This window comes from Eucyclogobius newberryi, unplaced genomic scaffold (assembly GCF_026437365.1).
Source record: "Eucyclogobius newberryi isolate DKJ021-1_F unplaced genomic scaffold, fEucNew1.0.hap1 SCAF_367, whole genome shotgun sequence".
Taxonomy (NCBI): Eukaryota; Metazoa; Chordata; class Actinopteri; order Gobiiformes; family Gobiidae; genus Eucyclogobius; species Eucyclogobius newberryi.
In genome coordinates this window covers 16,162-36,549 of record NW_027316020.1, presented here as the reverse complement: position 1 = coordinate 36,549, position 20,388 = coordinate 16,162, and the positions used below count along the sequence as shown (strand labels likewise).

The following is a 20,388-nucleotide window of genomic DNA, read 5'->3' as shown; positions in this document are numbered from 1 at the left end:
AGGTTAGTTTAAATGTTTAGTTGTTTGTCTCAGCCCTAAAACTCATGCCAAAGACGCTCAATCAAACAAACGATTCTTTTATTCCAAAACGACGCTCAATCAAACAAACGATTCTTTTATTCCAAAACGACGCTCAATCAAACAAACAATTCTTTTATTCCAAAACGACGCTCATATCCGACTGAAAAGATGGAGGGCTCATGCAGGACACGGACGACTGCGGCAGCATCAAGAATTCACCTGAAGAAAAGTCAAGATGATCATTGAGTGATTGAAGCGCTGCCTCTGGTGGACATTCACCATATTTACATATGTAACTTTTGTTTAAAGGTTTTTGTTTGAATAAGTAAAATAAATCCTATATTATGACATTTTTACACTACAAAATGATCAGTTTAATGTCGTTTCCTCAAAGGTTTGAGAAGCTACAGAAGATTATTTCTTTAACACATTTTACAATCATAATGAAAGTGGGCGTTGGCCTGAAGCCAGAGTTGGACCTGTGCATTGTTTACTTAGAATGACTCCTGACCCAAACCCAACTACAGAAGAGCTCAGGCTGTGACCACGATGAGTCCATGGTCCCGAGCACCAGAGCGAAGCCTGAGCAGAAGCTCCAGTGGCTGAAGAAGGAAAATAAAAGATCATATAATCTAATCATAACTTTCTTCTTCAAAACAGAAACTTTTCTCACAAAAGGTTTTCTTTTCTCCAGGTGAAAGCCAAACGCTGCCGCACCTGATCTCCACACGGAGCGTTCTTTTGGCCCCTGACCTTGCACGCAGAGCACGGAGCTGCACTTGGCCACGCCCGCCCTGTTCTTGGCTCGGCAGGTGTAAATGCCGCTGTCTTCATGGCGCGCGGTCTTCAGCTGCAGAAACGCCGTGGAGTCTAAGAACGCCACGCGACAGTTGGCACCGTCCTCGATGGGCGTCTGGTCTTTGAACCAGCTGATGTCAAGGTCGCGAGGGCACGAGAGTCGGCACTCAAAGCGATGCCCCTCCCGCTGCTTCACGAACGAAGACGAGGGCATTTTCACCACAAACTTAGGAGGTTCTGCGGGGTCAGAGGTCAAAGGTCAAAGAAGAGAAGCGAGGTCAGCTTCAGGTTCATTTATCCAACAGGGAATCTTTTGTTTAAAGGAGATTGAAAAAAATAGAATGTTTAAAATGAAGGTGAAAAAAAACAAATAGACACGAAACACAAAGACGCCACAGAAACAGAACTCATCATTTCTGAGGCTTTAGGGTTCGGGTTCGGGTTCGGGTTCGTGTTCGTGTTCGTGTTCGTGTTCGGGTTCGGGTTCGTGTTCGGGTTCGGGTTCGGGTTCGGGTTCGGGTTCGGGTTCGGGTTCGGGTTCGGGTTCGGGTTCGTGTTCGTGTTCGTGTTCGTGTTCGGGTTCGGGTTCGGGTTCGGGTTCGGGTTCGGGTTCGTGTTCGTGTTCGTGTTCGGGTTCGGGTTCGGGTTCGGGTTCGGGTTCGGGTTCGGGTTCGTGTTCGGGTTCGTGTTCGGGTTCGGGTTCGTGTTCGGGTTCGTGTTCGGGTTCGGGTTCGGGTTCGGGTTCGTGTTCGGGTTCGGGTTCGTGTTCGGGTTCGGGTTCGTGTTCGGGTTCGGGTTCGTGTTCGGGTTCGGGTTCGGGTTCGGGTTCGTGTTCGGGTTCGGGTTCGTGTTCGGGTTCGGGTTCGTGTTCGTGTTCGGGTTTGTGTTCGGGTTCGGGTTCGGGTTCGTGTTCGTGTTCGGGTTCGGGTTCGTGTTCGGGTTCGGGTTCGGGTTCGGGTTCGGGTTCGTGTTCGGGTTGTGAGACCATCACAGTTTAGTTCTAAAATATTGTGTTTGTTCTTTGAAAATACAAGAGAAACGTTGAAAATGAGCTGCATGAATTTAGCCAAAGCTAAAACAAAAGCAGCAAAAACAAATAATATTAACAATGTGTCATTAATGAATATAAAAATGTATAATGATCAGAAAGTGTAAAGATAGTTACAATGAACGTGAGTTTAATCACTTCAAAGAAACAAATGATACTCAAGAGTTTCTCAAGTTGTAATTCTTCATTTCATTCATAAATAAACATAAGGTTTTCCTTGTTTAGGGAAAAAAGTACAAATAAAAAACGCAAATGATACAAAACCTGATCAAAACTAGGATTTATGTTGTTTTTTTAGTTTGATCAAAGGAAACGTTAAAGAAAGTAAAGGTTTTAAACCAATAACATTACAAATATATATATTATATATATATTTATCAAATATGTTAGTTTTAAAGTAGAACTTTCAAAGCCATAATATTACAAACTTCATCAGTCGTGTTCACGTCTCGTGTTTTAAAGAGTTTTAAAGAAGATTCTGACTAAACGTGAAACTGTCGAGGCCGAAGCAGAAACAGACTTTAGAAAGAAACTTACCGAACTTTAACTTACTAACCCTAACTTTAACTTACTAACCCTAACTTTAACTTACTAACCCTAACTTAAACTTACTAACCCTAACTTTAACTTACTAACCCTAACTTTAACTTACTAACCCTAACTTTAACTTACTAACCCTAACTTAAACTTACTAACCCTAACTTAAACTTACTAACCCTAACTTTAACTTACTAACCCTAACTTAAACTTACTAACCCTAACTTAAACTTACTAACCCTAACTTTAACTTACTAACCCTAACTTAAACTTACTAACCCTAACTTTAACTTACTAACCCTAACCCTAACTTAAACTTACTAACCCTAAGTAGAAAAAGCTTCAGTTGTTTCATCTGGACTCAGTTTGCAAAAATAGACGTTTCGACTCTCATCCAAGAGTCATTGTCAATAACAGAATTTAGGTCGAGAACTCCGATATTAATACTGTTCTGTGGTAAGACCCACCCATTGGGAGGAGCCTTCCTGAAGTAGAAAGAGTTGTTGGTTTCAACAGAAACTCCCCCTTGTATCTACCGAGCCTATTCAGAATCTTAATGGGCTATTAGAAACCTCTTTGTCTTTGTGAGACCCTGGCTCAACCACCCTGAGGACCTGATTAGCATTTGAATGTCCTGGCCCTGGTCCTCTACCTTTCCAGGGGTTCAGTAACCCATTATAAATAACAGGAAGATTAAACCTTAGCCCTCCATTTCTGTTTAAAGAAGGTCTTTCTTTTTTAACAAAAATAGCTTCCTTAACTCCTCTTTCAAACCATCTTTTCTCCTGCTTAAAACCTTCACCTCACCGTCTTCAAACGAGTGATTAGAGGCTTCAAGATGGAGATGCACGGCACTCTGTGGTCCTGAACTTGTATTTCTTCTGTGCTGATAAAGCCTCTTGTGTAGAGGTTACACTTACTTTCAATTCCGGGGACAATTTTACAGACAGATTCATGGCTGTGCCATGGGCTCGCCCGTCTCTCCCATAGTGGCCAACCTGTACATGGAGCACTTTGAGAAGAAGGCACTGGCCTCATTCTCAGGCATAGCCCCAAAACTGTGGCTCCGCTATGTCGATGATACTTTTGTAACAATCAAGAAACAAGAGCTGGAAACCTTCTCTGATCACATCAATGCTGTGGACCCACATATCAGGTTTACAAGAGAAGACGCTAAGGAGAATCGCTTGGCCTTTCTTGATTGTTCCACGATCAGAGGAGAGGACGGGAAACTCCAAATAGAAGTATATAGGAAACCTACACACACAGACCAGTATCTGCTCTTTGGTTCCAACCACCCACTACAGCACAAGCTGGGTGTGATCAGAACCTTACAACACAGAGCTCAAGGTGTGCCCACCAGCTCAGAGGGCAAGAAGAAAGAGGAAAAACATGTCCGAAATGCCCTCTCAGCCTGTGGTTACCCCGCTTGGGCTCTCAACAGAGTGAAGAGAACCAAGAAGCAGTACAAAAGGGAAACTGAACAGAGAAGGAAGGGTGTTTCTATCCCTTATGTGTCTGGCCTGTCGGAAAAACTGCAGAGAATTTTTAGACAACACGAAGTCCCTGTTTATTTTAAACCAGGAAACACTTTAAGACAAAAACTGGTTCATCCTAAGGACAAGTTGCCGACTCAAAAACAGAGCAATGTAGTTTATTCGATCCAATGCAGTGAAGAAAGTTGTAAAGAACGGTACATAGTGAGACTAAACAGCCTCTGCACAAGAGGCTTTATCAGCACAGAAGAAATACAAGTTCAGGACCTCAGAGTGCCGTGCATCTCCATCTTGAAGCCTCTAATCACTCGTTTGAAGACGGTGAGGTGAAGGTTTGAAGCAGGAGAAAAGATGGTTTGAAAGAGGAGTCAAGGAAGCTATTTTTGTTAAAAAAGAAAGACCTTCTTTAAACAGAAATGGAGGGCTAAGGTTTAATCTTCCTGTTATTTATAATGGGTTACTGAACCCCTGGAAAGGTAGAGGACCAGGACATTTAGATGCTAATCAGGTCCTCAGGGTGGTTGAGCCAGGGTCTCACTAAGACAAAGAGGATTCTAACAGCCCATTAAGATTCTGAATAGGCTCGGTAGATACAAGGGGGAGTTTCTGTTGAAACAAACAACTCTTTCTACTTCAGGAAGGCTCCGCCCAATGGGCGGGTCTTACCACAGAACAGTATTAATATCGGAGTTCTCGACCTAAATTCTGTTATTGACAATGACTCTTGGATGAGAGTCGAAACGTCTATTTTTTCAAACTGAGTCCAGATGAAACAACTGAAGCTTTTTCTACTATGGAACACGCCTGGACCAATGAGGGATTACACCGACATATTACTAACCCCAACTTAAACTTACTAACCCTAACTTTAACTTACTAACCCTAACCCTAACTTAAACTTACTAACCCTAACTTAAACTTACTAACCCCAACTTAAACTTACTAACCCTAACTTAAACTTACTAACCCTAACTTAAACTTACTAACCCTAACCCTAACTTAAACTTACTAACCCTAACTTAAACTTACTAACCCTAACTTAAACTTACTAACCCTAACTTAAACTTACTAACCCTAACTTTAACTTACTAACCCTAACCCTAACTTAAACTTACTAACCCTAACTTAAACTTACTAACCCTAACTTAAACTTATTAACCCTAACTTAAACTTACTAACCCTAACTTTAACTTACTAACCCTAACCCTAACTTAAACTTATTAACCCTAACTTTAACTTACTAACCCTAACCCTAACTTAAACTTACTAACCCTAACCCTAACTTAAACTTACTAACCCTAACTTTAACTTACTAACCCTAACTTAAACTTATTAACCCTAACTTAAACTTACTAACCCTAACTTAAACTTACTAACCCTAACTTTAACTTACTAACCCTAACTTAAACTTACTAACCCTAACCCTAACTTAAACTTACTAACCCTAACTTAAACTTACTAACCCTAACTTAAACTTACTAACCCTAACTTAAACTTACTAACCCTAACTTTAACTTACTAACCCTAACCCTAACTTAAACTTACTAACCCTAACTTAAACTTACTAACCCTAACTTTAACTTACTAACCCTAACCCTAACTTAAACTTATTAACCTTAACTTTAACTTACTAACCCTAACCCTAACTTAAACTTACTAACCCTAACCCTAACTTAAACTTACTAACCCTAACCCTAACTTAAACTTACTAACCCTAACTTTAACTTACTAACCCTAACTTAAACTTATTAACCCTAACTTAAACTTACTAACCCTAACTTAAACTTACTAACCCTAACTTTAACTTACTAACCCTAACCCTAACTTAAACTTACTAACCCTAACTTTAACTTATTAACCCTAACTTAAACTTACTAACCCTAACTTTAACTTACTAACCCTAACCCTAACTTAAACTTACTAACCCTAACTTTAACTTACTAACCCCTAACCCTAACTTTAACTTACTAACCCTAACTTTAACTTACTAACCCTAACTTAAACTTACTAACCCTAACTTAAACTTACTAACCCTAACTTTAACTTACTAACCCTTTAGAAAGAAACCAAACGGAATTATTATGGTTTTGGTTCAGAAGTTTGAGAGAAATGAATGAGAACTTTACAGCCAAAGACCAGACACAGGACATAAACCAGGACTAAAACAGGACATAAACCAGGACTAAACCAGGACTAAAACAGGAAGTGAAATGGGACTAGGAGCAGGATGTCGAGACAACACAAATACAATCCAGACTTAATCACTTTTAAACAGTTCAAAACAATAACAAGTCATTAAACACAGACTCAGTTTTGTAGGAAATATAAAATCAAACTTAAGCCGGTACTTACCGTGATTTTACGTGAAAAACATGTGATTTAACGTGAAAAACATGTGATTTAACGTGAAAAACATGTGATTTAACGTGAAAAACATGTGATTTAACGTGAAAAACATGTGATTTTACGTGAAAAACATGTGATTTAACGTGAAAAACATGTGATTTAACGTGAAAAACATGTGCTTTAACGTGAAAAACATGTGATTTAACGTGAAAAACATGTGATTTAACGTGAAAAACATGTGATTTAACGTGAAAAACATGTGATTTAACGTGAAAAACATGTGATTTAACGTGAAAAACATGTGATTTAACGTGAAAAACATGTGCTTTAACGTGAAAAACATGTGCTTTAACGTGAAAAACATGTGCTTTAACGTGAAAAACATGTGCTTTAACGTGAAAAACATGTGATTTAACGTGAAAAACATGTGATTTAACGTGAAAAACATGTGATTTAACGTGAAAAACATGTGCTTTAACGTGAAAAACATGTGCTTTAACGTGAAAAACATGTGATTTAACGTGAAAAACATGTGATTTAACGTGAAAAACATGTGATTTAACGTGAAAAACATGTGATTTAACGTGAAAAACATGTGATTTAACGTGAAAAACATGTGATTTAACGTGAAAAACATGTGATTTAACATGAAAAACATGTGATTTAACGTAAAGAGCGATAAACACAGGGAAAAACATTGCGTTGTAGAAACAGCTTTTACTTTTGCAAAATGAAAATAGACAAAACAAAGCAGATTCCAGTTTAAGTCAGTTTAAAACCAAGTCTCAGCGTGAAATGAAACCAAGAAACAACTTTATCCATCAAACCACCAACACAGCAGTTTTCAACTTTCAACTTTCAAAACAGCATAAAACAGCATAAAACAGACAAAAGACAGACAAAAGACAGACAAAAGACAGGATGCAAAAAGCACTCAAAACAGGAACAAAACAGGACAAAACCAGGAGAGAACTAAGACCAAACTAACTAATTACTTTCTAATAAAATATAAGTTCATGTAATTTTGTTAAACTCAGAGCCAGGAACCAGAACAAAACCAGAACAAAACCAGAACAAAACCAGGACAAAACCAGAACAAAACCAGAACAAAACCAGAACAAAACCAGAACAAAACCAGAACAAAACCAGTCTAAACCAGGACTAAACCAGGTCTAAACCAGGTCTAAACCAGGTCTAAACCAGGACTAAACCAGGTCTAAACTAGATCTAAACCAGATCTAAACCAGGACTAAACCAGGACAAAACCAGGTCTTAACCAGGACTAAACCAGGTCTAAACCAGGTCTAAACCAGGTCTAAACCAGGTCTTAACCAGGTCTTAACCAGGTCTAAACCAGGACTAAAGCAGGACTAAACCAGGTCTAAACCAGGACTAAACCAGGTCTAAACCAGGACTAAACCAGGACTAAACCAGGACTAAACCAGGTCTAAACCAGGACTAAACCAAGTCTTAACCAGGTCTAAACCAGGACTAAACCAAGTCTTAACCAGGTCTAAACCAGGTCTAAACCAGGTCTAAACCAGGTCTAAACCAGGACTAAAGCAGGACTAAAGCAGGACTAAAGCAGGACTAAACCAGGACTAAAGCAGGACTAAACCAGGACTAAACCAGGACTAAACCAGGACTAAACCAGGACAAAACCAGAACAAAACCAGGACAAAACCAGGACAAAACCAGAACAAAACCAGAACAAAACCAGAACAAAACCAGGACAAAACCAGAACAAAACCAGAACAAAACCAGAACAAAACCAGAACAAAACCATGACAAAACCATGACAAAACCAGAACAAAACCAGAACAAAACCAGAACAAAACCATGACAAAACCAGAACAAAACCAGTCTAAACCAGGACTAAACCAGGTCTAAACCAGGTCTAAACCAGGTCTAAACCAGGACTAAACCAGGTCTAAACTAGATCTAAACCAGATCTAAACCAGGACTAAACCAGGACAAAACCAGGTCTTAACCAGGACTAAACCAGGTCTAAACCAGGTCTAAACCAGGTCTTAACCAGGTCTTAACCAGGTCTTAACCAGGTCTAAACCAGGACTAAAGCAGGACTAAACCAGGTCTAAACCAGGACTAAACCAGGTCTAAACCAGGACTAAACCAGGACTAAACCAGGTCTAAACCAGGTCTTAACCAGGACTAAACCAGGTCTAAACCAGGACTAAACCAAGTCTTAACCAGGTCTAAACCAGGACTAAACCAAGTCTTAACCAGGTCTAAACCAGGTCTAAACCAGGTCTAAACCAGGTCTAAACCAGGTCTAAACCAGGACTAAAGCAGGACTAAAGCAGGACTAAAGCAGGACTAAACCAGGACTAAAGCAGGACTAAACCAGGACTAAACCAGGACTAAACCAGGACTAAACCAGGACAAAACCAGAACAAAACCAGGACAAAACCAGGACAAAACCAGAACAAAACCAGAACAAAACCAGGACAAAACCAGAACAAAACCAGAACAAAACCAGAACAAAACCAGAACAAAACCAGAACAAAACCAGAACAAAACCATGACAAAACCAGAACAAAACCAGAACAAAACCAGAACAAAACCATGACAAAACCAGAACAAAACCAGTCTAAACCAGGACTAAACCAGGTCTAAACCAGGTCTAAACCAGGTCTAAACCAGGACTAAACCAGGTCTAAACTAGATCTAAACCAGATCTAAACCAGGACTAAACCAGGACAAAACCAGGTCTTAACCAGGACTAAACCAGGTCTAAACCAGGTCTAAACCAGGTCTTAACCAGGTCTTAACCAGGTCTAAACCAGGTCTAAACCAGGTCTTAACCAGGTCTAAACCAGGACTAAAGCAGGACTAAACCAGGTCTAAACCAGGACTAAACCAGGACTAAACCAGGACTAAACCAGGTCTAAACCAGGTCTTAACCAGGACTAAACCAGGTCTAAACCAGGACTAAACCAAGTCTTAACCAGGTCTAAACCAGGACTAAACCAAGTCTTAACCAGGTCTAAACCAGGTCTAAACCAGGTCTAAACCAGGTCTAAACCAGGTCTAAACCAGGTCTAAACCAGGACTAAAGCAGGACTAAAGCAGGACTAAAGCAGGACTAAACCAGGACTAAAGCAGGACTAAACCAGGACTAAACCAGGACTAAACCAGGACTAAACCAGGACTAAACCAGGACTGACTTCATCCTGGGGACTTTGTGTCGTGTTGTGAGTGAATGCATTTGTTGTTGTGTCTCGTTCTGTAAAAATCCGCTTTGACAAACACAAACACACAAACACACAAAGACAAACACAAACACAAACACAAACACAAACACTGAGTGAGGAGAGACCGACCTGACACCAGGACCTGGACTTGGACTCGCTCTGATCCGGCCCGGTTTCGAGCCACACACACGTACGTTCCTCCGTGAGTGGCCAGTGCGTCTCTGATGTTGAGAACGGCACATTTGTGATCGACCGACACCTTAACGTGGGCGTCGTCGGCCACGACGACGCCGTCTTTAGTCCAACTGAACGCCAGCGGCAGAGATCCAGACGCTAAGGCCCTCAGGCACACGTCTGAGCCCACTGAGGAGCTCACGTCCTGGGGAGGATCCACGAAGGCTGGGGGGTCTGGTGGAGGGCCACACAGTCACATAAACTACAGCAGCACTAAAGAGGGACCAAAGCAGCACTAAAGAGGGACCAATGCAGGACTAAAGAGGGACTAAAGCAGGACTAAAGAGGGACCAAAGCAGCACTAAAGAGGGACCAAAGCAGGACTAAAGAGGGACCAAAGCAGCACTAAAGAGGGACCAATGCAGGACTAAAGAGGGACTAAAGCAGGACTAAAGAGGGACCAAAGCAGCACTAAAGAGGGACCAATGCAGGACTAAAGAGGGACTAAAGCAGGACTAAAGAGGGACCAAAGCAGCACTAAAGAGGGACTAAAGCAGGACTAAAGAGGGACTAAAGCAGGACTAAAGAGGGACCAAAGCAGCACTAAAGAGGGACCAAAGCAGCACTAAAGAGGGACCAAAGCAGGACTAAAGAGGGACCAAAGCAGCACTAAAGAGGGACCAATGCAGGACTAAAGAGGGACTAAAGCAGGACTAAAGAGGGACCAAAGCAGGACTAAAGAGGGACTAAAGCAGGACTAAAGAGGGACCAAAGCAGCACTAAAGAGGGACTAAAGCAGGACTAAAGAGGGACTAAAGCAGGACTAAAGAGGGACCAAAGCAGCACTAAAGAGGGACCAAAGCAGCACTAAAGAGGGACCAAAGCAGGACTAAAGAGGGACCAAAGCAGCACTAAAGAGGGACCAATGCAGGACTAAAGAGGGACTAAAGCAGGACTAAAGAGGGACCAAAGCAGCACTAAAGAGGGACCAATGCAGGACTAAAGAGGGACTAAAGCAGGACTAAAGAGGGACCAAAGCAGCACTAAAGAGGGACTAAAGCAGGACTAAAGAGGGACTAAAGCAGGACTAAAGAGGGACCAAAGCAGCACTAAAGAGGGACCAAAGCAGCACTAAAGAGGGACCAAAGCAGGACTAAAGAGGGACCAAAGCAGCACTAAAGAGGGACCAAAGTAGGATTAAAGAGGGACTAAAGCAGGACTAAAGAGGGACCAAAGTAGGACTAAAGAGGGACCAAAGCAGCACTAAAGAGGGACCAAAGTAGGACTAAAGAGGGACCAAAGCAGCACTAAAGAGGGACCAAAGCAGCACTAAAGAGTGACCAAAGCAACACTAAAGAGGGACCAAAGCAGCACTAAAGAGGGACCAAAGCAGGACTAAAGAGCGACCAAAGCAGCACTAAAGAGGGACCAAAGCAGCACTAAAGAGCGACCAAAGCAGGACTAAAGAGGGACTAAAGCAGGACTAAAGAGGGACCAATGCAGGACTAAAGAGGGACCAAAGCAGCACTAAAGAGGGACCAAAGCAGCACTAAAGAGGGACCAAAGCAGGACTAAAGAGGGACCAAAGCAGCACTAAAGAGGGACCAAAGCAGCACTAAAGAGGGACAAAAGCAGCACTGAAGAGGGACCAAAGCGGGACTAAAGAGGGACTAAAGCAGCACTAAAGAGGGACCAAAGCAGCACTAAAGAGGGACCAAAGCAGCACTAAAGAGGGACCAAAGCAGCACTAAAGAGGGACCAAAGCAGCACTAAAGAGGGACCAAAGCAGCACTAAAGAGTGACCAAAGCAACACTAAAGAGGGACCAAAGCAGGACTAAAGAGGGACCAAAGCAGGACTAAAGAGGGACCAAAGCAGCACTAAAGAGGGACCAAAGCAGGACTAAAGAGGGACCAAAGCAGGACTAAAGAGGGACCAAAGCAGGACTAAAGAGGGACCAAAGCAGCACTAAAGAGGGACCAAAGCAGGACTAAAGAGGGACCAAAGCAGCACTAAAGCAGGTGTAAAGCAGGACTAAACCAGGACTAAGAACAGAAATGATCTAAAGCAGATCTGCAGCAGGTCTGAATGCATTGACTGACCTGTGACGGTCACGTGAAACTGGCAGCTGGCTTCCCCGACCTGATTGGTCAGAAGGACTTTGTAGGTTCCGCTGTCGGCGCTTTGGCACTGGCTCACGCTCACAAACACTTTTCTATGGCTCTGTCTGAGGTTTCTGCGTGTGTCGCTGCGCTGAAGCTTCTCGTTCAGAAAGAAGCTCATTTCAAAGGGTTCTGAGCCTGAAACTTCGGCACACAGAAGCATCTCTGAGCCAGAGACAAACTCTGCCGATTCAAAGGGCTTTGTGAAGACAGGGGGCGCTAGAGAGACACACAAGAGTGAGGCGGGGCCACAGAGGGCGGAGTCACAGAGGCTTTTACTGAGACCAACTGTCAAAAACGTATAAATCACAAGTGACACGACGAGAAGAGTAGGATTCATCTAAGTTTAAAAAAGATTAAACCTAAACTAAAGCGAGATCTAAACTATTACAAGAGTCTACGCATAAACCAGGACTAAACCAGGACTAAACCAGGACTAAACCAGGACTAAACCAGGTCTAAACCAGGTCTAAACCAGGTCTAAACCAGGACTAAACCAGGTCTAAACCAGGACTAAACCAGGACTAAACCAGGACTAAACCAGGACTAAACCAGGTCTAAACCAAGTCTAAACCAGGTCTAAACCAGGACTAAACCAGGACTAAACCAGGTCTAAACCAGGTCTAAACCTGGACTAAACTAGGTCTAAAGCAGGACTAAACCAGGTCTAAACCAGGACCAGGACTGACCTTGAACTTGGACTCTGCAGCTGGTCCGGTCTGATCCGGCCTCACTTTGAGCTTCACATTCATAAACTCCACTGTCGTCCACAGAACATTCGTTTACACTCAGTGATGCTAATGTCCCATCAAAACTCACAGTCCGGGTATGATCCGGGACCAGCTCGGACCTGTCTTTGAACCAGGTTACCGCGGAAACAGAGCCCTGGACCTTACAGGACAGACTGAGACTCTGACCTTCTCGGACCAAACACTCAGATTCGAGTTTGAGAGAGAAACGAGGAGATTCTGAAGCGCATAAAGAAAACAAGTTAGACTGGAACTAAACCAGGACCAGGACATGAGCTACAGGGACGTGAGGGAGATCTGATCCAGGACCAGGACCAGGACCAGGACCAGGACATGAGCTACAGGGACGTGAGGGAGATCTGATCCAGGACCAGGACCAGGACCAGGACATGAGCTACAGGGACGTGAGGGAGATCTGATTCAGGACCAGGACATGAGCTACAGGGACGTGAGGGAGATCTGATCCAGGACCAGGACATGAGCTACAGGGACGTGAGGGAGATCTGATCCAGGACCAGGACCAGGACCAGGACCAGGACATGAGCTACAGGGACGTGAGGGAGATCTGATCCAGGACCAGGACCAGGACCAGGACCAGGACATGAGCTACAGGGACGTGAGGGAGATCTGATTCAGGACCAGGACATGAGCTACAGGGACGTGAGGGAGATCTGATCCAGGACCAGGACATGAGCTACAGGGACGTGAGGGAGATCTGATCCAGGACCAGGACATGAGCTACAGGGACGTGAGGGAGATCTGATCCAGGACCAGGACATGAGCTACAGGGACGTGAGGGAGATCTGATCCAGGACTAAACCAGGACTATAAAACTAACGGGATTGAATCCAGGGTCTAAAACAAGCTAAAACAAACTAAACTAGGGTTAAACTAGGACTAGACCGGAGCCAAACCAGAACTAAAACTGGACCTGATCAGAATGTGTCTGATGTTCTCCACCTGAAACCGAGCGACAGCTATTGTTCTTCACCTGTGTGACCTGTCCCACTGTGTTAACCCTTTAGATGTTTGTCCTGTGACCTGGACCAGATCATGTGACCTGTGACACACCTTGCACGCTGAGGGCGGAGCTACACAGCATCTTCCCGCCCTCGTTGGACACTTGGCAGGTGTAAGTGCCAGAGTCTGAGGGTCGAACCGCGTGGAGCTCCAAACTGGACCAAGACAAGGCCCCGTCTCGGACCTCGCCCCGGATTGAGGCCTTTGAGCCGGGAAAGACCTCACGCTGCTCCCTGAACCACCTGACCACAAGAGGGGCGGAGCCAGCAAACTCTGCCCTCAAAAGCACGTCCGAGCCGGACTTAGCACTGACCTTTGGGTCGAGAGTGAGCGAGAAGAGCGGCAGCTCTACAAGGACACGCCAGAGACAACGAGACAATTAGGACATTTCATCTGTCGTTACCAAAGACCTGAAGGTGGGCTCACACTGATGGACCGAGCTGGACCGAGCTGGACCGAGCTGGACCGAGCTGGACCGAGCTGGACCGATCATGTAAAGAACTGGACCTACATTTTAGAGAGACTTTTTCAGACAAGGTGGATATTTAGTTTGAAGCATGAACTTCATTTGAGGGTTTGTGGTGAAACAGGAGGATTTGAGTTTGCGCCACGCCCGTTTCTCAGCTCGTGGACAAACCCGTCAGTGAAGATGTTTTTTACGTCTTGTAGTGAAACAACAGAAATGGACTGATCACAAATGTCTTTGTCCTTCAGTGTGAGCCCAAAGGAAGCTAGAACTAAACCAGGTCCAAACCAGGTCCAAACCAGGTCCAAACCAGGACTAAACCAGGTCTAAACCAGGACTAAACCAGGACGAAACCAGGTCTAACCCAGGACTAAACCAAGTCTAAACCAGGACTAAACCAGGACTAAACCAGGACTAAACCAGGTCTAAACCAGGACTAAACCAGGTCTACAGCAGGTCTAACCCTGACCTGTGACGCAGAGCTGTCCTTTGGTCTCCTGGATCCCGGCCGGGTTCTGGACTCGGCAGCAGAACTCGCCGCTGTCGGCCACAGTTAAAGCTGTGATTCTGAGCACAGCCGTGTTCTCGCTGAAGTCCACAGAAAAACGCTCTTTTGTCCTGATTTCAGAGCCATTTTGAAACCAGGAAACGGTCAGAGGCTGTGACCCGCCCACACAGCACTCCAGCTCCACCACGCCCCCTACAGGCGGAGCCAGGCGCTGCAGCGCTTTGGTGAAAGAAGGAGGAACCGTGCGGTCTGAGGGAGGAGAGAGCGACTGCATGAGCACAGAAACAAGACTAAAGGTCTAAAGCAGGACTAAAGCAGGACTAAAGCAGGACTAAAGCAGGTCTAAAGCAGGTCTAAAGCAGGACTAAAGCAGGACTAAAGCAGGACTAAAGCAGGTCTAAAGCAGGACTAAAGCAGGACTAAAGCAGGACTAAAGCAGGTCTAAAGCAGGTCTAAAGCAGGACTAAAGCAGGACTAAAGCAGGTCTAAAGCAGGACTAAAGCAGGACTAAAGCAGGATTAAAGCAGGTCTAAAGCAGGACTAAAGCAGGTCTAAAGCAGGTCTAAAGCAGGACTAAAGCAGGACTAAAGCAGGACTAAAGCAGGACTAAAGCAGGTCTAAAGCAGGACTAAAGCAGGACTAAAGCAGGTCTAAAGCAGGATTAAAGCAGGACTAAAGCAGGACTAAAGCAGGTCTAAAGCAGGACTAAAGCAGGACTAAAGCAGGTCTAAAGCAGGATTAAAGCAGGACTAAAGCAGGACTAAAGCAGGTCTAAAGCAGGTCTAAAGCAGGACTAAAGCAGGTCTAAAGCAGGTCTAAAGCAGGACTAAAGCAGGACTAAAGCAGGTCTAAAGCAGGATTAAAGCAGGACTAAAGCAGGACTAAAGCAGGTCTAAAGCAGGACTAAAGCAGGACTAAAGCAGGATTAAAGCAGGTCTAAAGCAGGACTAAAGCAGGACTAAAGCAGTACTAAAGCAGTTCTAAAGCAGGACTAAAGCAGGACTAAAGCAGGACTAAAGCAGGACTAAAGCAGGTCTAAAGCAGGTCTAAAGCAGGACTAAAGCAGGACTAAAGCAGGTCTAAAGCAGGACTAAAGCAGGACTAAAGCAGGATTAAAGCAGGACTAAAGCAGGACTAAAGCAGGACTAAAGCAGTACTAAAGCAGTTCTAAAGCAGGACTAAAGGAGGTCTAAAGCAGGTCTAAAGCAGGACTAAAGCAGGACTAAAGCAGGACTAAAGCAGGACTAAAGCAGGTCTAAAGCAGGACTAAAGCAGTACTAAAGCAGGACTAAAGCAGTACTAAAGCAGTACTAAAGCAGGACTAAAACAGGACTAAAGCAGGACTAAAGCAGGACTAAAGCAGGACTAAAGCAGGACTAAAGCAGGACTAAAGCAGGACTAAAGCAGGACTAAAGCAGGATTAAAGCAGGACTAAAGCAGGACTAAAGCAGGACTAAAGCAGGTCTAAAGCAGGTCTAAAGCAGGACTAAAGCAGGTCTAAAGCAGGACTAAAGCAGGACTAAAGCAGGACTAAAGCAGGTCTAAAGCAGGACTAAAGCAGGACTAAAGCAGGTCTAAAGCAGGACTAAAGCAGGACTAAAGCAGGTCTAAAGCAGGACTAAAGCAGGACTAAAGCAGGACTAAAGCAGGACTAAAGCAGGTCTAAAGCAGGACTAAAGCAGGACTAAAGCAGGACTAAAGCAGGTCTAAAGCAGGTCTAAAGCAGGTCTAAAGCAGGTCTAAAGCAGGACTAAAGCAGGTCTAAAGCAGGTCTAAAGCAGGACTAAAGCAGGACTAAAGCAGGTCTAAAGCAGGTCTAAAGCAGGACTAAAGCAGGACTAAAGCAGGACTAAAGCAGGACTAAAGCAGGACTAAAGCAGGATTAAAGTAGGACTAAAGCAGGACTAAAGCAGGACTAAAGCAGGTCTAAAGCAGGACTAAAGCAGGTCTAAAGCAGGACTAAAGCAGGTCTAAAGCAGAACTAAAGCAGGTCTAAAGCAGGACTAAAGCAGGACTAAAGCAGGACTAAAGCAGGTCTAAAGCAGGTCTAAAGCAGGACTAAAGCAGGTCTAAAGCAGGACTAAAGCAGGACTAAAGCAGGACTAAAGCAGGACTAAAGCAGGTCTAAAGCAGGTCTAAAGCAGGTCTAAAGCAGAACTAAAGCAGGTCTAAAGCAGGACTAAAGCAGGACTAAAGCAGGACTAAAGCAGGTCTAAAGCAGGTCTAAAGCAGGACTAAAGCAGGTCTAAAGCAGGTCTAAAGCAGAACTAAAGCAGGTCTAAAGCAGGACTAAAGCAGGACTAAAGCAGGACTAAAGCAGGTCTAAAGCAGGTCTAAAGCAGAACTAAAGCAGGTCTAAAGCAGGACTAAAGCAGGACTAAAGCAGGACTAAAGCAGGACTAAAGCAGGTCTAAAGCAGGTCTAAAGCAGAACTAAAGCAGGTCTAAAGCAGGACTAAAGCAGGACTAAAGCAGGACTAAAGCAGGTCTAAAGCAGGTCTAAAGCAGGACTAAAGCAGGTCTAAAGCAGGACTAAAGCAGGACTAAAGCAGGACTAAAGCAGGTCTAAAGCAGGACTAAAGCAGGACTAAAGCAGGACTAAAGCAGGACTAAAGCAGGACTAAAGCAGGACTAAAGCAGGACTAAAGCACGACTAAAGCAGGACTAAAGCAGGACTAAAGCAGGACTAAAGCAGGACTAAAGCAGGACTAAAGCAGGACTAAAGCACGACTAAAGCAGGACTAAAGCAGGACTAAAGCAGGACTAAAGTGGGTCTAACCCCGGATGGTATAACCCGGTCTAAAGCCAGTGCGAGTCGAGTCTCTGTCTCACTGACCGCTGACGGACACGCTGCAGCTGCTCCGGTCTTTGCCGACCTGGTTCCAGACCTCGAGGCCGTACTCGGCGCCGTCGTCGGCCTCGACCGACAGGATTTTGAGCACAGCCATGTTTCCTCTCAGACTGGCCTTGTACTTTCGGCTCTGTGGAAGCTCTTTGCCATTTTTGAACCACTTGGTGTGGAGCTCGGGGCTTCCACTCACCGTGCACTGCACCGTGCAAGTGTCGCCCATGGTAACACTGATGGAGGCGGCTTTGTCCAGCACACGAGCCGGCTCTGCGCAAGGGCGAGAGTTTAGTCCAGAGAGAGACGATAAATGTACTGTTTATGACCTGAGTGTGACCTGAGTGTGACCTGAGTGTCACTGTAGAGCGACCTGAGTGTGACCTGAGTGTGACTGCAGTGTGACTGTAGAGTGTGACTGTAGAGTGTGACCTGAGTGTGACCTGAGTCTGACTGTAGTGTGACTGTAGAGTGACCTGAGTGTGACTGTAGAGTGACCTGAGTGTGACTGTAGTGACCTGAGTGTGACTGTAGAGTGACCTGAGTGTGACTGTAGTGACCTGAGTGTGACTGTAGAGTGACCTGAGTGTGACTGTAGTGTGACCTGAGTGTGACTGTAGAGTGACCTGAGTGTGACTGTAGAGTGACCTGAGTGTGACTGTAGTGTGACCTGAGTGTGACTGTAGTGTGACCTGAGTGTGACTGTAGAGTGACCTGAGTGTGACTGTAGTGACCTGAGTGTGACTGTAGAGTGACCTGAGTGTGACTGTAGTGTGACCTGAGTGTGACTGTAGTGTGACCTGAGTGTGACTGTAGAGTGACCTGAGTGTGACTGTAGTGTGACCTGAGTGTGACTGTAGAGTGACCTGAGTGTGACCTGAGTGTGACCTGAGTGACTTGAGGTCCCTCTCTTGTACAAAGTGGGCGGTCCTAGCAGGTGTACCTTGGACGGTGAGCACCGCCTCACACTGGGCTTGCCCCGCCTCGTTCTCTGCCACACAGCAGTACTTTCCCGCGTGCTTCAGCTCGACGCAGGAGAACGCCATCAGCGAGATGTTGCTGTCGAAGCTCATTTTCACGCTCAGGTCATCGTCTCTGAGCAACTCCGAGTCTTTCAGCCACTTTACAGAGAAGGGGGCGGAGCCTTTAATGGCGGCCTGCAGCTTGACTGCGTTGCCCATCACCACACTGGCGCTCTCGGGCCGCTTCGAGAACATGGGCGGTTCTACAGGCCACGGAACAAGTTTAGATCAGGTTTAGATAGAACTGAAGTTTTAAGCAGAGTTTAGGAAGCAAAAGATGATGAGCAGCTTTAATGATGAGACTGAACTGTGTGACCCTAACCCTAACCCTAACCCTAACCCAAACCCTAGCCCTAACCCTAACCCAAACCCTAACCCTAACCCAAACCCAAACCCTAACCCAAACCCTAACCCAAACCATAACCCAAACCCTAACCCTTTGATGATGAGACTGAACTGTGTGACCCTAACCCTAACCCAAACCCTAACCCTAACCCTTTGATGATGAGACTGAACTGTGTGACCCTAACCCTAACCCTAACCCTAACCCTAACCCTAACCCCCACATTGAAGTAATAACAAACTGAAAACCTTCTGCTTCAACAGATCAGAACCAAATTAACTATAAGAGTAAATATGAAATATACATTTACTTCAATAACTTTGTACTTTTCTTCATCGTTTTCAGCCCAAACTTTGCACTGACAAATTTACAAGTGACAAGGACTAAAGGACTAAAGGACTAAAGGACTGAAGGACTGAAGGACTGAAGGACTGAAGGACTAAAGGACTGAAGGACTAAAGGACTAAAGGACTGAAGGACTGAAGGACTGAAAGGACTGAAGGACTAAAGGACTAAAGGACTAAAGGACTAAAGGACTGAAGGACTAAAGGACTAATGGACTAAAGGACAAAAGGACTAAAGGACTGAAGGACTAAAGGACTAATGGACTAAAGGACAAAAGGACTAAAGGACTGAAGGACTAAAGGACTAAAGGACTAAAGCACTGAAGGACTAAAGGACTAAAGGACTGAAGGACTAAAGGACTGAAGGACTGAAGGACTAAAAGACTAAAGGACTAAAGGACTAAAGGACTGAAGGACTAAAGGACTAATGGACTAAAGGACAAAAGGACTAAAGGACTGAAGGACTAAAGGACTAATGGACTAAAGGACAAAAGGACTAAAGGACTGAAGGACTAAAGGACTAAAGGACTAAAGGACTAAAGGACTGAAGGACTAAAGGACTAAAGGACTGAAGGACTAAAGGACTGAAGGACTGAAGGACTAAAGGACTAAAGGACTGAAGGACTAAAGGACTGAAGGACTAAAGGACTAAAGGACTAAAGGACTAAAGGACTAAAGAACAAAAGAACAAAAGAACAAAAGAACAAAAGAACAAAAGAACAAAAGCACTAATGGACTAATGGACTAATGGACTAAAGGACTAAAGGACAAAAGGACTAAAGGACCCTACTAACCTTTCAGTTTAGCATTGCCTTTGCAGGACACTGAGCCCACTTGGTTGGAGGCCACACACTCGTACTCGTCCACGTCGGCGCTCTCAAAGCCGCGGATCTCCAGAGACGAGTGTGAACCCAAACTCATGAGACAGAACTTCTGATCCGAGACCAGGCGCTTTCTGTTTCTTCTCCAGGAAACTTCGAATGGTGCTGAGCCAGAAAGTTCACACTCGAGCAGAGCCACTGCTCCACGCACGGCTTCAATGCTCTGCAGAGGCTTCAAGAAGAACGGGGGCTCTAGACAAGACCAGGGACTGTTAAGATTAAGACCAAACTGGATCACAGATAGAACAAGGGTCTGACACCTTTAACAGCAAAGGGCCAAAGGGCCAAAGGGCCGAAGGGCCAAAGGGCCAAAGGGCCACATAGACCAATTTCAAACCCCAAAAGTTAGAAAGAGTCTGAAGTATTATTTCAAGACAGGCTGGGCAGAGGCTTTAAAGAGACTCAGGGGAGGTCTAAA

General features: G+C 44.6%; 1 protein-coding gene across 1 annotated transcript in view; it reads right to left on the bottom strand.

The window, feature by feature from the left end:
- The window catches only part of LOC140376545 (titin-like), a gene marked incomplete at its 5' end in the record, with an annotated part of 74,229 nt that overhangs the window by 37,728 nt on the left and 16,113 nt on the right, over positions 1–20,388 (bottom strand). Inside the window, 9 exons of the mRNA XM_072462023.1 lie at positions 775–1,056; positions 9,591–9,869; positions 11,737–12,015; positions 12,486–12,764; positions 13,617–13,913; positions 14,501–14,788; positions 17,375–17,653; positions 18,324–18,605; positions 19,884–20,162. Of these exons, the coding sequence (XP_072318124.1) occupies positions 775–1,056; positions 9,591–9,869; positions 11,737–12,015; positions 12,486–12,764; positions 13,617–13,913; positions 14,501–14,788; positions 17,375–17,653; positions 18,324–18,605; positions 19,884–20,162 (2,544 nt within the window). The remainder of the gene's footprint in view (positions 1–774; positions 1,057–9,590; positions 9,870–11,736; positions 12,016–12,485; positions 12,765–13,616; positions 13,914–14,500; positions 14,789–17,374; positions 17,654–18,323; positions 18,606–19,883; positions 20,163–20,388) is intronic.